The sequence below is a fragment of the Somniosus microcephalus genome, chromosome 14 (genome assembly GCF_052327205.1).
Source record: "Somniosus microcephalus isolate GS21.2 chromosome 14, FLI_Smic_1.0, whole genome shotgun sequence".
Lineage (NCBI taxonomy): Eukaryota > Metazoa > Chordata > Chondrichthyes > Squaliformes > Somniosidae > Somniosus > Somniosus microcephalus.
The window spans coordinates 83,856,411-83,875,094 of NC_141000.1; the positions used below are offsets into that span (position 1 = coordinate 83,856,411).

At 52.4% G+C, this 18,684-nt stretch overlaps 1 protein-coding gene across 1 annotated transcript in view; it reads left to right on the forward strand.

The window, feature by feature from the left end:
- The window catches only part of casr (calcium-sensing receptor), a 72,894-nt gene that overhangs the window by 47,714 nt on the left and 6,496 nt on the right, over window positions 1-18,684 (forward strand). Inside the window, exon 5 of the mRNA XM_086006827.1 lies at window positions 6,643-6,766. Within this exon, the coding sequence (XP_085862953.1) occupies window positions 6,643-6,766 (124 nt within the window). The remainder of the gene's footprint in view (window positions 1-6,642; window positions 6,767-18,684) is intronic.

Consider the following 18,684-nt stretch of genomic DNA (forward strand, 5'->3'; position numbering starts at 1 on the left):
TGTGGCCCGCTACGAAGGCATCCCGGATCAGTTCCTCCGTGTACTTAGTGGGCGTTACCGCCTTACACCCACAGGCCCGGCCAAGCACGGACAGTGCTTGGAGGTATTCCTCAGTCGATTCCCCAGGTTGTTGCTTGCGACTCCCCAGGAGGTGCCTGGCGTAAACTTCGTTCACAGGGCGCGTGTACTGGGTCTTGAGGAGCTGGAGGGCGGCTATGTACGAGGTCGTGTCCCGGATGACTGAGTACACTTGGTGGTTCACCTTGGAGATCAGGACAGACAGTTTGTTCGCATCCGTTACGACCGCAGTGGAGGCAGTCAGGAATGCCTCGGAGCACATGAGCCAGTAAGCAAACTTGGTGGAAGCGTCCGCTTCCCGACTGTCCAGGTCCAGGCATGCTGGTGTGAGGATCTTCTCCATTATAAAAAATTTAGTTAATAAAATTGATGCGCCATCAATTACTCAAAAGACTAAGGTTAAGCGAGTAACAACCAGGCTTTTATTAACTAAAGAATGAAGGTCTAGTCTCGAGTGGTCGACCCGTCCAGAATACTAAGGGACTGGGAGGTAGTCACTTATATACCTGGAATAGTGGGAGGAGTCAGCCGAGGCATGTCCAGACCTGTACCTAGTGGAATACACATACACATACAGACAGGTATAACAGTGGTTTACCACACCTTCTTCCATCTGTTGCTGTGCAAGGGTGTGGCTGCAGCTGTTGCTAAGCTGCAGAGACGCTTGGAACTTGTGGCCAGTGTTCTACAGTTGTTGCTAAGCAACAGGGTTTGTTGCTTTATACGGAGCTGTCAGCTCCCGCTATCTTTTACTATAGCGTTCGGTTATCCAGAATTTTTGATGAACCGGCACCACGGCGGTCCCGTCTGTGCCGGATAAAAAAAAGTTTCCTGTAGTAGCTTTTATTTTGTAACTTATTCAAAGACCCAGTTGCCATGATGCGGAATAAATAATTGAAAAGGATGAAGAAGTGTGTCTGACTTTTGCTAATAAACATTTGGCTGGAGAGCGGAGCAATAAAATGGCAGGAGATAGTGGTACTATAAGTGCTGTGTAAAAACATATGGATAAGAACATCAAATATGAAATGAGTAAAGGCCATTGGCCCATCAAACCCATGCCCTCCAGAGAGCTTGTACAGTTATATTATGAACTGCAGCCAAAGCACTCATTCTCCTGAAGGAGACAATCACCCAGAGGTAAAACTTTTAAGAGAAGATAAATCTCGCCAACCCTGAAGTTAATTGACACCCTTCAGGGGGCTTCCAGATGTGCTACTGAGATCAGCAACTCGGAAGTGTAGGTGAGTTGATGCTGTGGCTCCCAGTGCTATAGCTCCATGTTGGTATCCCAGTGGATTGCACATCAAGGCTGCTTTCATGTTAAACCTTTTCTCAATTGGGAACCAGGGCCACATTTATTTTACAGAAGTGCCTTTAATGGCAAAAAACTGTTGGAGACAACTTTGTAAAATTAAAAGAAAGACTCCCCTTGAGAGAGAGTTTTGCCTGGTACTTCCAATCAAGAGGTCTGTCAGCCACAAATATAAAACAAACAGCTGCATCCACCACTTTGGGTATGCCTGCAGCCTGACTGATGCCTGAGCTTTCCCATATATGTCAGCAATGTTCTGTCGGGCTGTGAAGACCTTTGTAAAACATTAGGGAACATGTGGAATAAAAACAGAAAATGCTGGAAATACTCAGCAGGTCAGGCAGCATCTGTAGAGAGAGAAACAGAGTTAACATTTCAGGTCGGTGACCCTTCGTCAGAACAGAAGGGAATATGTGGGGTAAAATCGCAGAATTCCAAATGCAACTTTGTACCAACTGCACATTTGCGAAATATACATACACACAGTGGCCTAGAAATTCAGTTGCGTTCGCCAGCCGTTAGCGCCATAAGAGGGGTAGATTTCGAGCGCTAGGCACTTAGCGCCCGGGCGCAGGCCGATCTGCGCCTACGCCCAACTTCAGTTGACATTTAGCGCCGGCGCAAAGTGTTTGCGCCCGCTCAGCTGTGCGCGCAGCTTATGACGTCATTTCGTCGTGCAACGCTGTTTGTGCGCCCCAAACCGGAAATTCAGTGGCGCCCGCCCAATGTGGGCATGGCGCTGTTAAGAACTGTGAAGTGGAACGCAGCAGAGGCCCTGCGGGCCTCGGGGAGCGATAATTAAAGGGCACTTAGACTGAACTATAAAGGCCAGCCATTTTGCTGCAATGACTTTAGTGCTTTGGATTTCTGGACAGAGACCAAGGAACAGACCTTACTGATTTGGGACAACATAGGAGAGGTATTTTTGGCTTCTGCCCAGAGCTTGGAAATTTGACTCATTGTGATTTCACTGTTTGCAAGTTTATTATGGGGGCTGCATGGGGTTCCAACCCTCAGTTCCAGCATTATGTGCGAAGGGCTCGCAGACGCTGTGTGAGAGGGCCAGCCATGCCTAGACGCAGAGGGGCCATCAGGCGTCGGCAACGTAGGCCTTACCCACTCAGGGAATACCGGCAGCAGGTGTCCTATCTCACCATGACTGCCGCGCATTGTGTTAAGAGGCTGCGCTTCAGAAGGGAGGTGGTTGCAGAGATCTGCCAGCTGCTTCACAGAGATCTGCGTCCACAGCTGATGTGCAGGACGTCTCTGTCGGTGGAAGTGAAGGTCACGGTGGCTCTGAACTTTTATGCAAGCGGCTCCTTCCAAGCCGCTGCTGGGGACATAGCGAACATCTCCCAGTTCGCCGTGCATCGCTGCATCCGGCAGGTCACCGATGCCCTTTTCGCAAGGAGACACCAATTCATCTCCTTCCCCATGACCCTAGAGAGGCAGGAGCAGCGTGCAGTCGGTTTTGCCAGGATCGCCAACTTCCCCATGGTGCAGGGCGCCATTGACTGCACGCATGTGGCTATGCGGGCACCTATCGACAATGCCGAGGATTACCGCAACCGGAAGGGCTACCATTCCCTCAATGTACAGCTGGTGTGTGACCACAGGCAGCGCATCCTAGCTGTCAATGCCCGCTTTCCAGGAAGCAGCCACAATGCATTTATCCTGCGCCAGACTACTGTGGCTGACATGTTCGAAACACAGCCTCCACCAAGGGGATGGCTTATTGGGGACAAGGGCTACCCTTTGTGTACATGGCTCATGACCCCGCTCCGTGCGCCCAGGACCCCTGCTGAGGAGGCATACAACGAAAGCCATCAAGCCACAAGGAACATCATAGAGCAAACGATTGGCGTCCTCAAGCAACGGTTCCGCTGCCTGGATCGTTCCGGCGGATCTCTACAGTATTCGCCGGATAGAGTCTCCCAGTTCGTCGTCGTTTGCTGCATGCTGCACAACCTGGCTATTCGCAGGACTCAGGCACTGCCACCTCACGTTGGACCACCACCTCAGGAGGACGAGCAGGAGGACCATGAGGAGGAGGAGGAGGAGGAGGAATACCAGCCCAGGAGGGAGCCACAAGGTCCAAGGGCCGTCCGTCGGCGGCTTATTGAATGACACTTCTAGGCCCCCTGTCAGGGAATGGCTTGTGGCAATGAACGCACCTGAATGCAGCCGCTCCGCAAGCCCTCAGCCGGTTAACGCAACAACCACTTGAAACATGACACCTGGACAAGCTGAATAAATAAAAAGCTTTATTTAACAAACTCAGGGCCCTTCCCACATGAAACAGAAAAACAGACAAGACCCCCAAAAAACAGTCAAAAACATATCTCACTCCCAGAACCTGGGGAGGAATAACAAAACTTGTCCATCCAATTGGCCTTCATCCTCGGCCTAACCAAGACAAACCCCCCATACAGAACACAAACACCCCCATATAAAAACACAGTTGCCTTCATCTTCGGCCTTACCAAAATAAGCCCCCCCCCATACAGAACACAAACACCCCCATATAAAAAAACAGTTGGCAACACACTCTACTTGGTGTGCCGAGAGGGCGAGTCCTTGTGCAGGCTTCTCCGGCCCCTGCCCGACCTGTTGCTCCGCCTCAACCTGGGCCCTGTGGGTGTTGCAAGGCTGGGGGAAGGCTCCTGAGGGGCACAATGCGTGACGGCAGATGCCCTTGGGGGTCGGCCTAGACGAGGTCCGGCCCTGGAGGGGCCGGCTGCTGACTGCTGCAGCTGTGGCTGGGCAGCATCAGTCTCTGCAGCAGCTCGTCGCAGCTTGGCTGGGGGAGTGGCAGTGGCGGCTGCAGCAATGGGGGCAAGCTGGCTGATGCCAGGCGCTCGCTGGTCGCCAGAGACACTGGCACTCGGCCGGGCTGGCACTGCAGCAAGCGCAGCAATCTGGTGAAGGCCAGACCGCTGTGCTGCAGCAGGTCGGCGGGTGCCCTGGCGATGCCTCCGTGACACAGCGAGTGTGGCAGAAGTGAGTGCCCGAACTGCCCTGGTCTGTGCCCGCATCAGACCAGCCAGTGTCTGCACGGCACCACTCAGGAACTCTCGACTCGCGTCCTGTGCTGCCGCGAGTTGGTCGACACCCCTGGCCTGTGAGTCCCCGAAATCGGCCACACTATGAGCCAGAGACTCAATGGCCTGAGGCAACTGTCCCACAACCCTCATGAACTCGGTGTGGCGCCGCTCCGAGTCCGCGGACATTTCATCAAGGAGGCGCACCTCCTGGGCGAGGACCGTCTCCGGACTGGAGGCCGGACTCTCCCTCTGGGGAGAAGGCTGCCGAGCTGCCCGACCCTTCCCGCGTGCCTGGACGCCACTGGGCCCAGCAACTGCCCTCCCCTGCAACACTTCCCCCTCTGGGGAGAAGGCCGCCGTGCTGCCCGACCCTTCCCGCGTGCCTGGACGCCACTGGGCCCAGCAACTGCCCTCCCCTGCAACACTTCCCCCCTCTGGGGAGAAGGCCGCTGTGCTGCCCGACCCTTCCCGCGTGCCTGGACGCCACTGGGCCCAGGAGCTACACCCCCCTGCAACACTTCCCCCTGGCTCTCCTCCAGGCAAGACGTCTCCCCTCCATTGCCATCCCCTGGCGCGGATGAGGGTTCCCCCGATGTGCCACCTTCCTCTTGGTCCTCGTCGTCCTCCTCTTCCGAGGGACTGGCACTCTCAGCTTCAGGGACCTCCTCCTCACCAGCTGAAAGCAGGAAGGCACAAGAGTAGCTTTAGAGTGAGAACAGGGCGTCAGCGAGGGAGGCATGAGTGGTGGCATTATGCGCATTGGTGGGACAGTGGCAAAGGATGTAGATCTGAAGCGCAAGGGGAACGAGAGAGGTGCAAACGGTCATGTCCTTACCATTGGGGCCCAGCACAGGGTCGGCATCTCCAATAGCTACGGGGCCAACCACCCGGGCACGCATGAGTCAAGCCACGCGCTCCTCCAGGTCACTGAGCTCCTGGAACTGGACACGGCCTCCCCCGGTGACAGTCCGGCTCTTCAGATTCTGCGCCAGCTTGGCCTGCAAGAGAAAGGACGGCCTCTAAGTACAGTGTGGTGCCCTGTTGTTGTGTGCACTGCCTCCCATGGTCGAATAGCTTGGCCAGTGTGGTGCCCTGTTGTTGTGTGCACTGCCTCCCATGGTCGAATAGCTTGGCCAGTGTGTAAAGTGCAGAAAGTGCTACTGATGATCATGCCAGTGCCATAGCTGCGGGAGGAGGGCTGGCCATTAGGCCTTTGAGGTCCCTTTGCCCATAATGTGAGGTGCACATGCAAGGATGAGGAGGACACTGGAAAGGGTACTCACCCTGACCAACCGAGTGAGGTTGTTGTACTTCTTGCGGCATTGGTCACCAGTCCTGGGGACATCGCTGTTGGCTGAGACCCTCTGGGCGATTTCCCTCCAGGCTCTCCTGTACTGCCTCCTGGGAGCCTTCTTGCCACTGTCCGGGCACAAGATCTCTCTTTTCTTTTCCAAACCCCTAAGCAGCACCCTCAAAGCATGCTCTGAGAAGCGCTGCGCTCGTTCACGGGCCTTCTGCATGGCTTCAGGCGCTATTTGGGTCCACCAGCAGTGTTCAGGCCTAGCTGCAGGGCTCCACTATCCAGGGCGTGGCAGCAGGCAAAGTCGACCCTTCCCCCTTTAAGAGCTGGCCGGCGTCAGGGTGTCTGCTGTCAATCAAAACATGACCGCACCTGCGCTGCGCCCGGCCTCGGCGTTATCAGTCTGCACCGCCGGCTTAGCGCCTAAAGATAGGAGTGCAACGCCAGTTTCAGCGCTCGCCCAAACTTCTTGGCCAAAGCTACTGAATATTGGCGAAGTGGCCTCCACTTTCCGGCGGGCGCTAAATTTAGCGCCCGCCCGACTTTACCGCCCCAAAAGTGGCTATACTGAATTTCTAGGCCAGTTGCTTTAACGTTGAATTGCAACTTCAGAGCAACTGCACATGGACAAATGTCACACATGGATAGTTACCAAACCTACTTGCAGTATAAATGGGGCTGAGACAGCTGCAAAGGAATAAAGTTATATGACAGAACTCCTTTCAATGGAAATAGTTCTATAATAAAAATGAAGTACTATGTTACATAACAATGGAGAAAAAACATGGGGGTGAATTTCCACAGGGGTTCTCCCGCTCACTGACCATAAATTTGCCCCCAATGAGTTTAACTAAACTGCTCAGTCAAAGTTTCAAAATATTTCTTTTCTTTATTTACATTTCTAGGTCCCTTTTTCCAACTGCAGTCGTGATTGTGTGCCCGGCACCAGGAAGGGGATAATTGAAGGGGAGCCCACCTGCTGCTTTGAATGTGTAGGATGTGCAGCAGGAGAATTTAGTGACGAAAGTGGTAAGCAAAACATCTGTAATTGAGACTGATATAAAATCTCAGTTCAAATCTCAGAGAATTCTGCCTTCAGAAACATGTAAACTAAAATGAAAATATTATAATTGACAGACACTTACATCACTGCAAAGATAACCAGGCACATTTGAAGGAGATTGCATTTACAAAGCTATTTGTGTTTAAATAAATCACCAACATATATAAGGGGAAAAATTCGACTCGGCTGCACCTGAAAAATGGACAGCCAGCAGTTGCAAATCGGGAGGGGGCACTTTGACTGGCCCATTAATGCCCAAGGCCCGTTAATGCCCAAGGCCCGTTAATGCCCAAGGCCCGTTAATGCCCAAGGCCCGTTAATGACCAAGGCCCATTAATGCCCAAGGCCCATTAATGCCCAAGGCCCGTAATGCCCAAGGCCCGTTAATGACCAAGGCCCATTAATGCCCAAGGCCCATAATGCCCAAGGCCCATTAATGCCCAAGGCCCGTAATGCCCAAGGCCCGTAATGCCCAAGGCCCATTAATGCCCAAGGCCCGTAATGCCCAAGGCCCGTAATGCCCAAGGCCCCTAATGCCCAAGGCCCGTTAATGTCCAAGGCCAGTATAATGCCCAAGGCCCATTAATGCTCAAGGACCATTAATGCCCAAGGCCCGTAATGCCCAAGGCCCATAATGCCCAAGGCCCATAATGCCCAAGGCCCATTAATGCCCAAGGCGTGTAATTCCCAAGGCCCATTAATGCCCAAGGCCCATTAATGCCCAAGGCCCGTAATGCCCAAGGCCCATTAATGCCCAAGGCCCGTAAAGCCCAAGGCCCATTAATGCCCAAGGCCCATTAATGCCCAAGGCCCATTAATGCCCAAGGCCCGTAATGCCCAAGGCGCATTAATGCCCAAGGCCTGTAATGCCCAAGGCCCGTTAATGCCCAAGGCTCGTTAATGCCCAAGGCCCATTAATGACCAAGGCCCATTAATGCCCAAAGCCCATTAATGCCCAAGACCCAGTAATGCCCAAGGCCTGTAATGCCCAAGGCCCATTAATGCCCAAGGCCCATGAATGCCCAAGGCCCGTAATGCCCAAGGCCCATTAATGCCCAAGGCCATTCAATGCCCAAGGCCCGTAATGTCCAAGGCCCGTAATGCCCAAGGCCCGTAATGCCCAAGGCCCGTAATGCCCAAGGCCCATTAATGCCCAAGGCCCGTAATGCCCAAGGCCCATTAATGCCCAAGGCACATTAATGCCCAAGGCCCGTAAAGCCCAAGGCCCATTAATGCCCAAGGCCCATTAATGCCCAAGGCCCATTAATGCCCAAGGCCTGTAATGCCCAAGGCCTGTAATGCCCAAGGCCCGTTAATGCCCAAGGCCCGTTAATGCCCAAGGCCCATTAATGCCCAAGGCCCATTAATGACCAAGGCCCATTAATGACCAAGGCCCATTAATACCCAAGGCCCAGTAATGCCCAAGGCCTGTAATGCCCAAGGCCCATTAATGCCCAAGGCCCGTAATGCCCAAGGCCCATTAATGCCCAAGGCCCATCAATGCCCAAGGCCCGTAATGCCCAAGGCCCGTAATGCCCAAGGCCCGTAATGCCCAAGGCCCATTAATGCCCAAGGCCCGTAATGCCCAAGGCCCATTAATGCCCAAGGCCCGTAATGCCCAAGGCCCGTAATGCCCAAGGCCCATTAATGCCCAAGGCCCAGTAATGCCCAAGGCCTGTAATGCCCAAGGCCCATTAATGCCCAAGGCCCAATAATGCCCAAGGCCCGTAATGCCCAAGGCCCGTAATGCCCAAGGCCCGTAATGCCCAAGGCCCCGTAATGCCCAAGGCCCGTAATGCCCAAGGCCCGTAATGCCCAAGGCCCATTAATGCCCAAGGCCCATTAATGCCCAAGGCCCGTAATGCCCAAGGCCCATTAATGCCCAAGGCCCATCAATGCCCAAGGCCCATAATGCCCAAGGCCCGTAATGCCCAAGGCCCGTAATGCCCAAGGCCCATTAATGCCCAAGGCCCATTAATGCCCAAGGCCCGTAATGCCCAAGGCCCATTAATGCCCAAGGCCCGTTAATGCCCAAGGCCTGTAATGCCCAAGGCCCATTAATACCCAAGGCCTGTAATGCCCAAGGCCTGTAATGCCCAAGGCCCATTAATGCCCAAGGCCCATTAATGCCCAAGGCCCGTAATGCGCAAGGGCCATAATGCCCAAGGCCCATTAATGCCCAAGGCCCATTAATGCCCAAGGCCCTTAATGCCCAAGGCCCATTAATGCCCAAGGCCCGTAATGCCCAAGGCCCATTAATGCCCAAGGCCCGTAATGCCCAAGGCCCATTAATGCCCAAGGCCCGTAATGCCCAAGGCCCGTAATGCCCAAGGCCCGTTAATGTCCAAGGCCCGTATAATGCCCAAGGCCCATTAATGCCCAAGGCCCATTAATGCCCAAGGCCCGTTAATGCCCAAGGCCCATTAATGCCCAAGGCCAGTAATGCCCAAGGCCCATTAATGCCCAAAGCCCGTAATGCCCAAAACCCATTAATGCCCAAGGCCTGTAATGCCCAAGGCCTGTAATGCCCAAGGCCCATTAATGCCCAAGGCTTGTAATGCCCAAGGCCCATTAATGCCCAAGGCCTGTAATGCCCAAGGCCCATTAATGCCCAAGGCCCAGTAATGCCCAAGGCCCATTAATGCCCAAGGCCCAGTAATGCCCAACGCCTGTAATGCCCAAGGCCCATTAATGCCCAAGGCCTATAATGCCCAAGGCCCATTAATGCCGAAGGCCCAGTAATGCCCAAGGCCTGTAATGCCCAAGGCCCATTAATGCCCAAGGCCCGTAATGCCCAAGGCCCGTAATGCCCAAGGCCCGTAATGCCCAAGGGCCGTAATGGCCAAGGCCCGTAATGCCCAAGGCCCATAATGCCCAAGGCCCATAATGCCCAAGGCCCATTAATGCTCAAGGCCCGTAATGCCCAAGGCCCGTAATGCCCAAGGCCCGTTAATGTCCAAGGCCAGTATAATGCCCAAGGCCCATTAATGCCCAAGGCCCATTAATGCCCAAGGCCCGTAATGCCCAAGGCCCGTAATGCCCAAGGCCTGTAATGCCCAAGGCCCATTAATGCCCAAGGCCAGTAATGCCCAAGGCTCATTAATGCCCAAGGCCCATAATGCCCAAGACCCATTAATGCTCAAGGCCCGTAATGCCCAAGGCCCATAATGCCCAAGGCCCGTTAATGTCCAAGGCCAGTATAATGCCCAAGGCCCATTAATGCCCAAGGCCCGTAATGCCCAAGGCCCGTAATGCCCAAGTCTCATTAATGCCCAAGGCCAGTAATGCCCAAGGCCTGTAATGCTCAAGGCCCATTAATGCCCAAGGCCCATAATGCCCAAGGCCCATTAATGCCCAAGGCCTGTAATGCCCAAGGCCCATTAATGCCCAAGGCCCATTAATGCCCAAGGCCCGTAATGCCCAAGGCCCATAATGCCCAAGGCCCTTTAATGCCCAAGGCCCATTAATGCCCAAGGCCTGTAATGCTCAAGGCCCATTAATGCCCAAGGCCCATAATGCCCAAGGCCCATAATGCCCAAGGCCCATAATGCCCAAGGCCCATTAATGCCCAAGGCCCATTAATGCCCAAGGCCCATTAATGCCCAAGGCCCGTAATGCCCAAGGCCCATTAATGCCCAAGGCCCATAATGCCCAAGGCCCGTAATGCCCAATGCCCATTAATGCCCAAGGCCCGTAATGCCCAAGGCCCGTAATGCCCAAGGCCCATTAATGCCCAAGGCCCATTAATGCCCAAGGCCTGTAAAGACCAAGGCCCATTAATGCCCAAGGCCTGTAATGCCCAAGGCCCATTAATGCACAAGGCCCATTAATGCCCAAGGCCCATTAATGCCCAAGGCCCGTTAATGCCCAAGGCCCGTTAATGCCCAAGGCCCATTAATGCCCACGGCCCGTAATGCCCAAGGCCCATTAATGCCCACGGCCCGTAATGCCCAAGGCCCATTATTGCCCAAGGCCCGTTAATGCCCAAGGCCCGTTAATGCCCAAGGCCCATTAATGCCCAAGGCCTGTAATGCCCAAGGCCCATTATTGCCCAAGGCCCATTAATGCCCAAGGCCCGTAATGCCCAAGGCCCATCAATGCCCAAGGCCCATCAATGCCCAAGGCCCGTAGTGCCCAAGGCCCATTAATGCCCAAGGCCCGTAATGCCCAAGGCCCATAATGCCCAAGGCCCTTTAATGCCCAAGGCCCATTAATGCCCAAGGCCTGTAATGCTCAAGGCCCATTAATGCCCAAGGCCCATAATGCCCAAGGCCCATAATGCCCACGGCCTGTAATGCCCAAGGCCTGTAATGCCCAAGGCCCATTAATGCCCAAGGCCTGTAATGCCCAAGGCCCATTAATGCCCAAGGCCCATAATGCCCAAGGCCCATTAATGCCCAAGGCCCATAATGCCCAAGGCCGGTAATGCCCAATGCCCATTAATGCCCAAGGCCCGTAATGCCCAAGGCCCGTAATGCCCAAGGCCCATTAATGCCCAAGGTCCATAATGCCCAAGGCCCATTAATGCCCAAGGCCTGTAATGCCCAAGGCCCATTAATGCCCAAGGCCCGTAATGCCCAAGGCCCGTAATGCCCAAGGCCCATTAATGCCCAAGGTCCATAATGCCCAAGGCCCATTAATGCCCAAGGCCTGTAATGCCCAAGGCCCATTAATGCCCAAGGCCCATTAATGCCCAAGGCCTGTAATGCCCAAGGCCCATTAATGCCCAAGGCCCGTAATGCCCAAGGCCCGTAATGCCCAAGGCCCGGTAATGCCCAAGGCCCATTAATGCCCAAGGCCCGTAATGCCCAAGGCCCGGTAATGCCCAAGGCCCATTAATGCCCAAGGCCCATTAATGCCCAAGGCCCGTAATGCCCAAGGCCCGTAATGCCCAAGGCCCGGTAATGCCCAAGGCCCGTAATGCCCAAGGCCCATTAATGCCCAAGGCCTGTAATGCCCAAGGCCTGTAATGCCCAAGGCCCATTAATGCCCAAGGCCTGTAATGCCCAAGGCCTGTAATGCCCAAGGCCCATTAATGCCCAAGGCCTGTAATGCCCAAGGCCCATTAATGCCCAAGGCCTGCAATGCCCAAGGCCCATTAATGCCCAAGGCCCAGTAATGCCCAAGGCCTGTAATGCCCAAGGCCCGTAATGCCCAAGGCCCGTTAATGTCCAAGGCCCGTTAATGTCCAAGGCCAGTATAATGCCCAAGGCCCATTAATGCCCAAGGCCCATTAATGCCCAAGGCCCGTAATGCCCAAGGCCCGTAATGCCCAAGGCCCATTAATGCCCAAGGCCAGTAATGCCCAAGGCTCATTAATGCCCAAGGCCCATAATGCCCAAGACCCATTAATGCCCAAGGCCCGTAATGCCCAAGGCCCGTAATGCCCAAGGCCCGTAATGCCCAAGGCTCATTAATGCCCAAGGCCAGTAATGCCCAAGGCCCAATAATGCCCAACGCCCATAATGCCCAAGGCCCACTAATGCCCAAGGCCCATTAATGCCCAATGGCCGTAATGCCCAAAGCCCATTAATGCCCAAGGCCCATAATGCCCAAGGCCCGTTAATGCCCAAGTCCCATTAATGCCCAAGGCCTGTAATGCTCAAGGCCCATAATGCCCAAGGCCCATAATGCCCAAGGCCCATAATGCCCAAGGCCCATAATGCCCAAGGCCCGTAATGCCCAAGGCCCATTAATGCCCAAGGCCCATAATGCCCAAGGCCCATTAATGCCAAAGGCCCAGTAATGCCCAAGGCCTGTAATGCCCAAGGCCCATTAATGCCCAAGGCCCGTAATGCCCAAGGCCCGTAATGCCCAAGGCCCATAATGCCCAAGGCCCGTAATGCCCAAGGCCCGTAATGCCCAAGGCTCATTAATGCCCAAGGCCCATTAATGCCCAAGGCCCATAATGCCCAAGGCCCACTAATGCCCAAGGCCCATTAATGCCCAATGGCCGTAATGCCCAAAGCCCATTAATGCCCAAGGCCCATAATGCCCAAGGCCCATTAATGCCCAAGGCCCGTTAATGCCCAAGGCCTGTAATGCTCAAGGCCCATTAATGCCCAAGGCCCATAATGCCCAAGGCCCATAATGCCCAAGGCCCGTAATGCCCAAGGCCCATTAATGCCCAAGGCCCATAATGCCCAAGGCCCATTAATGCCAAAGGCCCAGTAATGCCCAAGGCCTGTAATGCCCAAGGCCCATTAATGCCCAAGGCCCGTAATGCCCAAGGCCCGTAATGCCCAAGGCCCATAATGCCCAAGGCCCTTTAATGCCCAAGGCCCGTAATGACCAAGGCCCATTAATGCCCAAGGCCCGTAATGCCCAAGGCCCATTAATGTCCAAGACCAGTATAATGCCCAAGGCCCGTAATGCCCAAGGCCCGTAATGCCCAAGGCCCATAATGCCCAAAGCCCATTAATGCCCAAGGCCCGTAATGCCCAAGACCCGTTAATGCCCAAGGCCCGTTAATGCCCAAGGCCCGTAATGCCCAAGGCCCATTAATGCCCAAGGCCCGTAATGCCCAAGGCCCGTTAATGCCCAAGGCCCATTAATGCCCAAGGCCCGTTAATGCCCAAGGCCTGTAATGCCCAAGGCCTGTAATGCCCAAGGCCCATTATTGCCCAAGGCCCATTAATGCCCAAGGCCCATAATGCCCAAGGCCCATTAATACCCAAGGCCCATCAATGCCCAAGGCCCGTAATGCCCAAGGCCCATTAATGCCCAAGGCCCATTAATGCCCAAGGTCCGTAATGCGCAAGGCCCATTAATGCCCAAGGCCCGTAATGCCCAAGGCCCATTAATGCCCAAGGCCAATTAATGCCCACGGCCTGTAATGCCCAAGGCCTGTAATGCCCAAGGCCCATTAATGCCCAATGCCTGTAATGCCCAAGGCCCATTAATGCCCACGGCCCGTAATGCCCAAGGCCCATTAATGCCCAAGGCCCGTAATGCCCAAGGCCCATTAATGCCCAAGGCCCATTAATGCCCAAGGCCCATAATGCCCAAGGCCCATTAATGCCCAAGGTCCGTAATGCGCAAGGCCCATTAATGCCCAAGGCCCGTAATGCCCAAGGCCCATTAATGCCCAAGGCCAATTAATGCCCACGGCCTGTAATGCCCAAGGCCTGTAATGCCCAAGGCCCATTAATGCCCAAGGCCTGTAATGCCCAAGGCCCATTAATGCCCACGGCCCGTAATGCCCAAGGCCTGTAATGCCCAAGGCCTGTAATGCCCAAGGCCCATTATTGCCCAAGGCCCATTAATGCCCAAGGCCCATAATGCCCAAGGCCCATTAATACCCAAGGCCCATCAATGCCCAAGGCCCGTAATGCCCAAGGCCCACTAATGCCCAAGGCCCATTAATGCCCAAGGTCCGTAATGCGCAAGGCCCATTAATGCCCAAGGCCCGTAATGCCCAAGGCCCATTAATGCCCAAGGCCAATTAATGCCCACGGCCTGTAATGCCCAAGGCCTGTAATGCCCAAGGCCCATTAATGCCCAAGGCCTGTAATGCCCAAGGCCCATTAATGCCCAAGGCCCGTAATGCCCAAGGCCCATTAATGCCCAAGGCCCATAATGCCCAAGGCCCGTAATGCCCAATGCCCATTAATGCCCAAGGCCCGTAATGCCCAAAGCCCGTAATGCCCAAGGCCCATTAATGCCCAAGGCCCATTAATGCCCAAGGCCCGTAATGCCCAAGGCCCATTAATGCCCAAGGCCCGTAATGCCCAAGGCCCGTAATGCCCAAGGCCCGTTAATGCCCAAGGCCCGTAATGCCCAAGGCCCATTAATGCCCAAGGCCTGTAATGCCCAAGGCTTGTAATACCCAAGGCCCATTAATGCCCAAGGCCTGTAATGCCCAAGGCCCATTAATTCCCAAGGCCTGTAATGCCCAAGGCCCATTAATGCCCAAGGCCTGTAATGCCCAAGGCCTGTAATGCCCAAGGCCCATTAATGCCCAAGGCCTGTAATGCCCAAGGCCCATTAATGCCCAAGGCCCATTAATGCCCAAGGCCTGTAATGCCCAAGGCCCATTAATGCCCAAGGCCTGTAATGCCCAAGGCCCATTAATGCCCAAGGCCTGTAATGCCCAAGGCCCATTAATGCCCAAGGCCTGTAATGCCCAAGGCCCATTAATGCCCAAGGTCTGTAATGCCCAAGGCCTGTAATGCCATATTCAGGCCGGGCATAAGAACATAAGAAATAGGAGCAGGAGTAGGCCAATCGGCCCCTCGAGCCTGCTCCGCCATTCAATAAGATCATGGCTGATCTGATCCTAACCGCCAATCCACTATCACAGAACCATCTCCTGAATCTAACAGAATTAGACACACGAAATAGGAGCAGGATCAGGCTACACGGCCCCTGGGCCCGCTCCGCTACCCATAGGGCCATGACCGATCCGAACCTAGACTCATGTCCAAATTCCTGCCCGCTCCCCGTAACCCTTAATTCCCTTTACTTCTAGCAAACTGTCTATTTCTGTTTTAAATTTATGTAATGATGTAGCTTCTACAGCTTTTTGGTGCAGCATATTCCATGGACCTACCACCCTCTGAGTGAAGTAGTTCCTCCGCATCTCAGTTTTGAAAGAGCAGCCCCTTATTCTAAGACTATGCCCCCTAGTTCTAGTTTCACCCATCATCTTCCCCGCATCCACCCGATCCGACCCCTTCACAATCTTATATGTTTCAATAAGATCGCCTCTCATTCTTCTGAACTCCAATGAGTAGAGTCCCAATCTACTCAACCTCTCCTCATATGTCCATCCCCTCATCCCCGGGATTAACCGAGTGAACCTTCTTTGTACTGACTCGAGAGCAAGTATGTCCTTTCTTAAGTATGGACACCAAAACTGTACGCAGTATTCCAGGTGCGGCCTCACCAATACCTTGTACAACTGAAGCAATACCTCCCTATTTTTATATTCTATCCCCCTAGCAATGAAAGCCAACATTCCATTGGCCTTCTTAATCACTTGCTGCACCTGCATACTAACCTTTTGAGTTTCGTGCACCAGGACCCCCAGATCCCTTTGTACTTCAGTACTTTCCAGTTTCTTGCCATTAAGATAATAACTTGCTCTACGATTTTTCCTGCCAATGTGCATAACCTCACACTTTCCAGTATTGTATTCCATCTGCCAAATCTCTGCCCACTTACTTAGCCTGTCGATGCCCCCTTGCAGGTTTTTTATGTCCTCCTCACTCACTACTTTCCCTCCCATCTTAGTATCATCTGCAAACTTTGATATGTTACACTCGGTCCCCTCCTCCAAATCGTTAATATAGATTGTAAAGAGTTGGGGACCCAGCACTGACCCCTGCGGAACACCACTAGTTACTGATTGCCAGTCTGAGAATGAACCATTTATCCCAACTCTCTGCCTTCTGTTAGATAGCCAATCCTCTATCCATGCCAGAATATTACCCCCAATCCCGTGATTTTTTATCTTAAGCAATAATCTTTTGTGTGGCACCTTGTCAAACGCCTTTTGGAAGTCTAAATACACTACGTCCACTGGTTCCCCTTTATCCACCCTATACGTTACTTCCTCAAAGAACTCCAGCAAATTTGTCAAACATGACTTCCCCTTCATAAAACCATGCTGACTTTGTCCTATTAAATTATGATTATCCAAATGTCTTGTTACTGTCTCCTTAATAATGGACTCCAAAATTTTACCTACCACAGATGTTAGGCTAACCGGTCTATAGTTTCCAGCCTTCTGTCTACTGCCCTTTTTAAATAAGGGTGTTACATTAGCAGTTTTCCAGTCTGCCGGGACCTTTGCCGAGTCCAGGGAGTTTTGGAAAATTATTACCAATGCATCCACAATCCCTACCGCCACTTCCCTCAAGACCCTCGGATGTAAGCCATCAGGTCCAGGTGATTTATCCGCCTTGAGTCCCATTATTTTACCGAGTACCACTTCCTTAGTGATTTTGATCGTGTTTAGCTCCTCCCCCCCTTTAGCCCCCTGTTTGTCCAGTGTTGGGATATTCTTAGTGTCTTCTACTGTAAAGACTGATGTAAAATATTCATTCAGTGTTTTTGCCATCTCCATATTTCCCACCATTAATTTCCCGGTCTCATCCTCTAAGGGACCAACATTTACTTTAGCCACCCTTTTTCTTTTTATATAACTATAAAAACTCTTACTATCTGTTTTTATATTTTTTGCTAATTTACTTTCATCATCTATCTTCCCTTTCTTAATCAATCTTTTTGTTATTTTTTGCTGTCTTTTAAAGTTTTCCCAATCCTCTATCCTCCCACTAGATTTGGCTACCTTATATGCCCTTGTTTTTAGTCGAATACTATCCTTAATTTCTTTACTTAGCCACGGATGGCTGTCTTTTCTTTTACACCCTTTTCTTCTCAGTGGAATATATTTTTTTTGGAAGTTGTAAAATAACTCCTTGAATGTACACCACTGATCATGTATCGTCTTACCCTTTAATCTATTTTCCCAATCCACTCTACTCAATTCCGCTCTCATACCTTCATAGTCTCCTTTATTCAAGCTTAGCACGCTTGTTTGAGATCCAACCTTCTCACCCTCTAATTGAATATGGAATTCAACCATGTTATGGTCACTCATTCCAAGAGGATCCTTTACTAGGACATTTTTAATTAATCCTGTCTCATTACACAGGACCAGATCTAAGGTTGCTTGCCCCCTGGTTGGTTCAGTTACATACTGCTCAAGAAACCCATCCCTAATACACTCAATGAACTCATCCTCAAGGCTGCTCTGCCCAATTTGATTTGTCCAATTAATATGATAGTTGAAATCCCCCATAATTATAGATGTTCCCTTATTACAAGCCTCAACTATTTCCTGATTGATACTCCGTCCAACAGAGTTGCCACTGTTCGGAGGCCTATAGACTACGCCCACTAGTGTTTTTTTCCCCTTATTATTCCTTACCTCCACCCAAACTGTTTCATTATCCTGATCTTTTGACCCAATATCATTTCTCTGTATTACAGTGATTCCTTCCTTTATTAACATAGCCACCCCACCTCCCCTTCCTTCCTGCCTGTCCTTCCTGATCGTTAAATAACCTGGTATGTTTAATTCCCAGGCATTGTCACCCTGCAGCCATGTTTCTGTAATGGCCACAAGATCATACCCATATGTAGTTATTTGTGCCATTAACTCGTCTATTTTGTTACGAATGCTACGTGCATTCAGATAGAGAACTTTCAAAGATGTTTTGTGACACTTAGTTCCTGCTTTTGCCCTTTTTATTACTTTACCTTTTACTCCATACCTTCTGCCCCTTCCTGACATGCTCTGGTTTTTAATTTCCCCACTGCTACCTAAGTCTATTACCTTCTCTGTTGTCATTTTTATTATTTGCTCTCTAGGAACCTCCCCCCCACTAGTTAGTTTAAAGCCCTCTCTACAGCCCTAGTTATATGATCCGCCAGGACTCTAGTCCCAGCACTGGCCAAGTGAAGCCCGTCCCAACGGAACAGCTCCCTCCTGCCCCAGTACTGGTGCCAGTGTCCCAGGAAGCAAAACCCATTTCTCCCACACCAGTCTTTGAGCCACGCATTTAACTCTCTAATTTTATTTGTCCTAGCCAAATTCGCTCGTGGCTCAGGTAATAATCCAGAGATTATTACCCTTGTGGTTCTGCTTTTTAATTTGGCCCCTAGCTGCTCAAACTCCCTCAGCAGAACCTCCTTCCTTGTCCTATCTATGTCGTTGGTACCAACATGGACCACGACAACTGGATCCTCCCCCTCCCACTCCAAGTTTCTTTCCAGCCCAGAGGAGATGCCCTTAACCCTGGCACCGGGCAGGCAACACAGCCTTCGGGACTCTCGCTCTCGGCTGCAAAGAACTCTATCTATCCCCCTAACGATA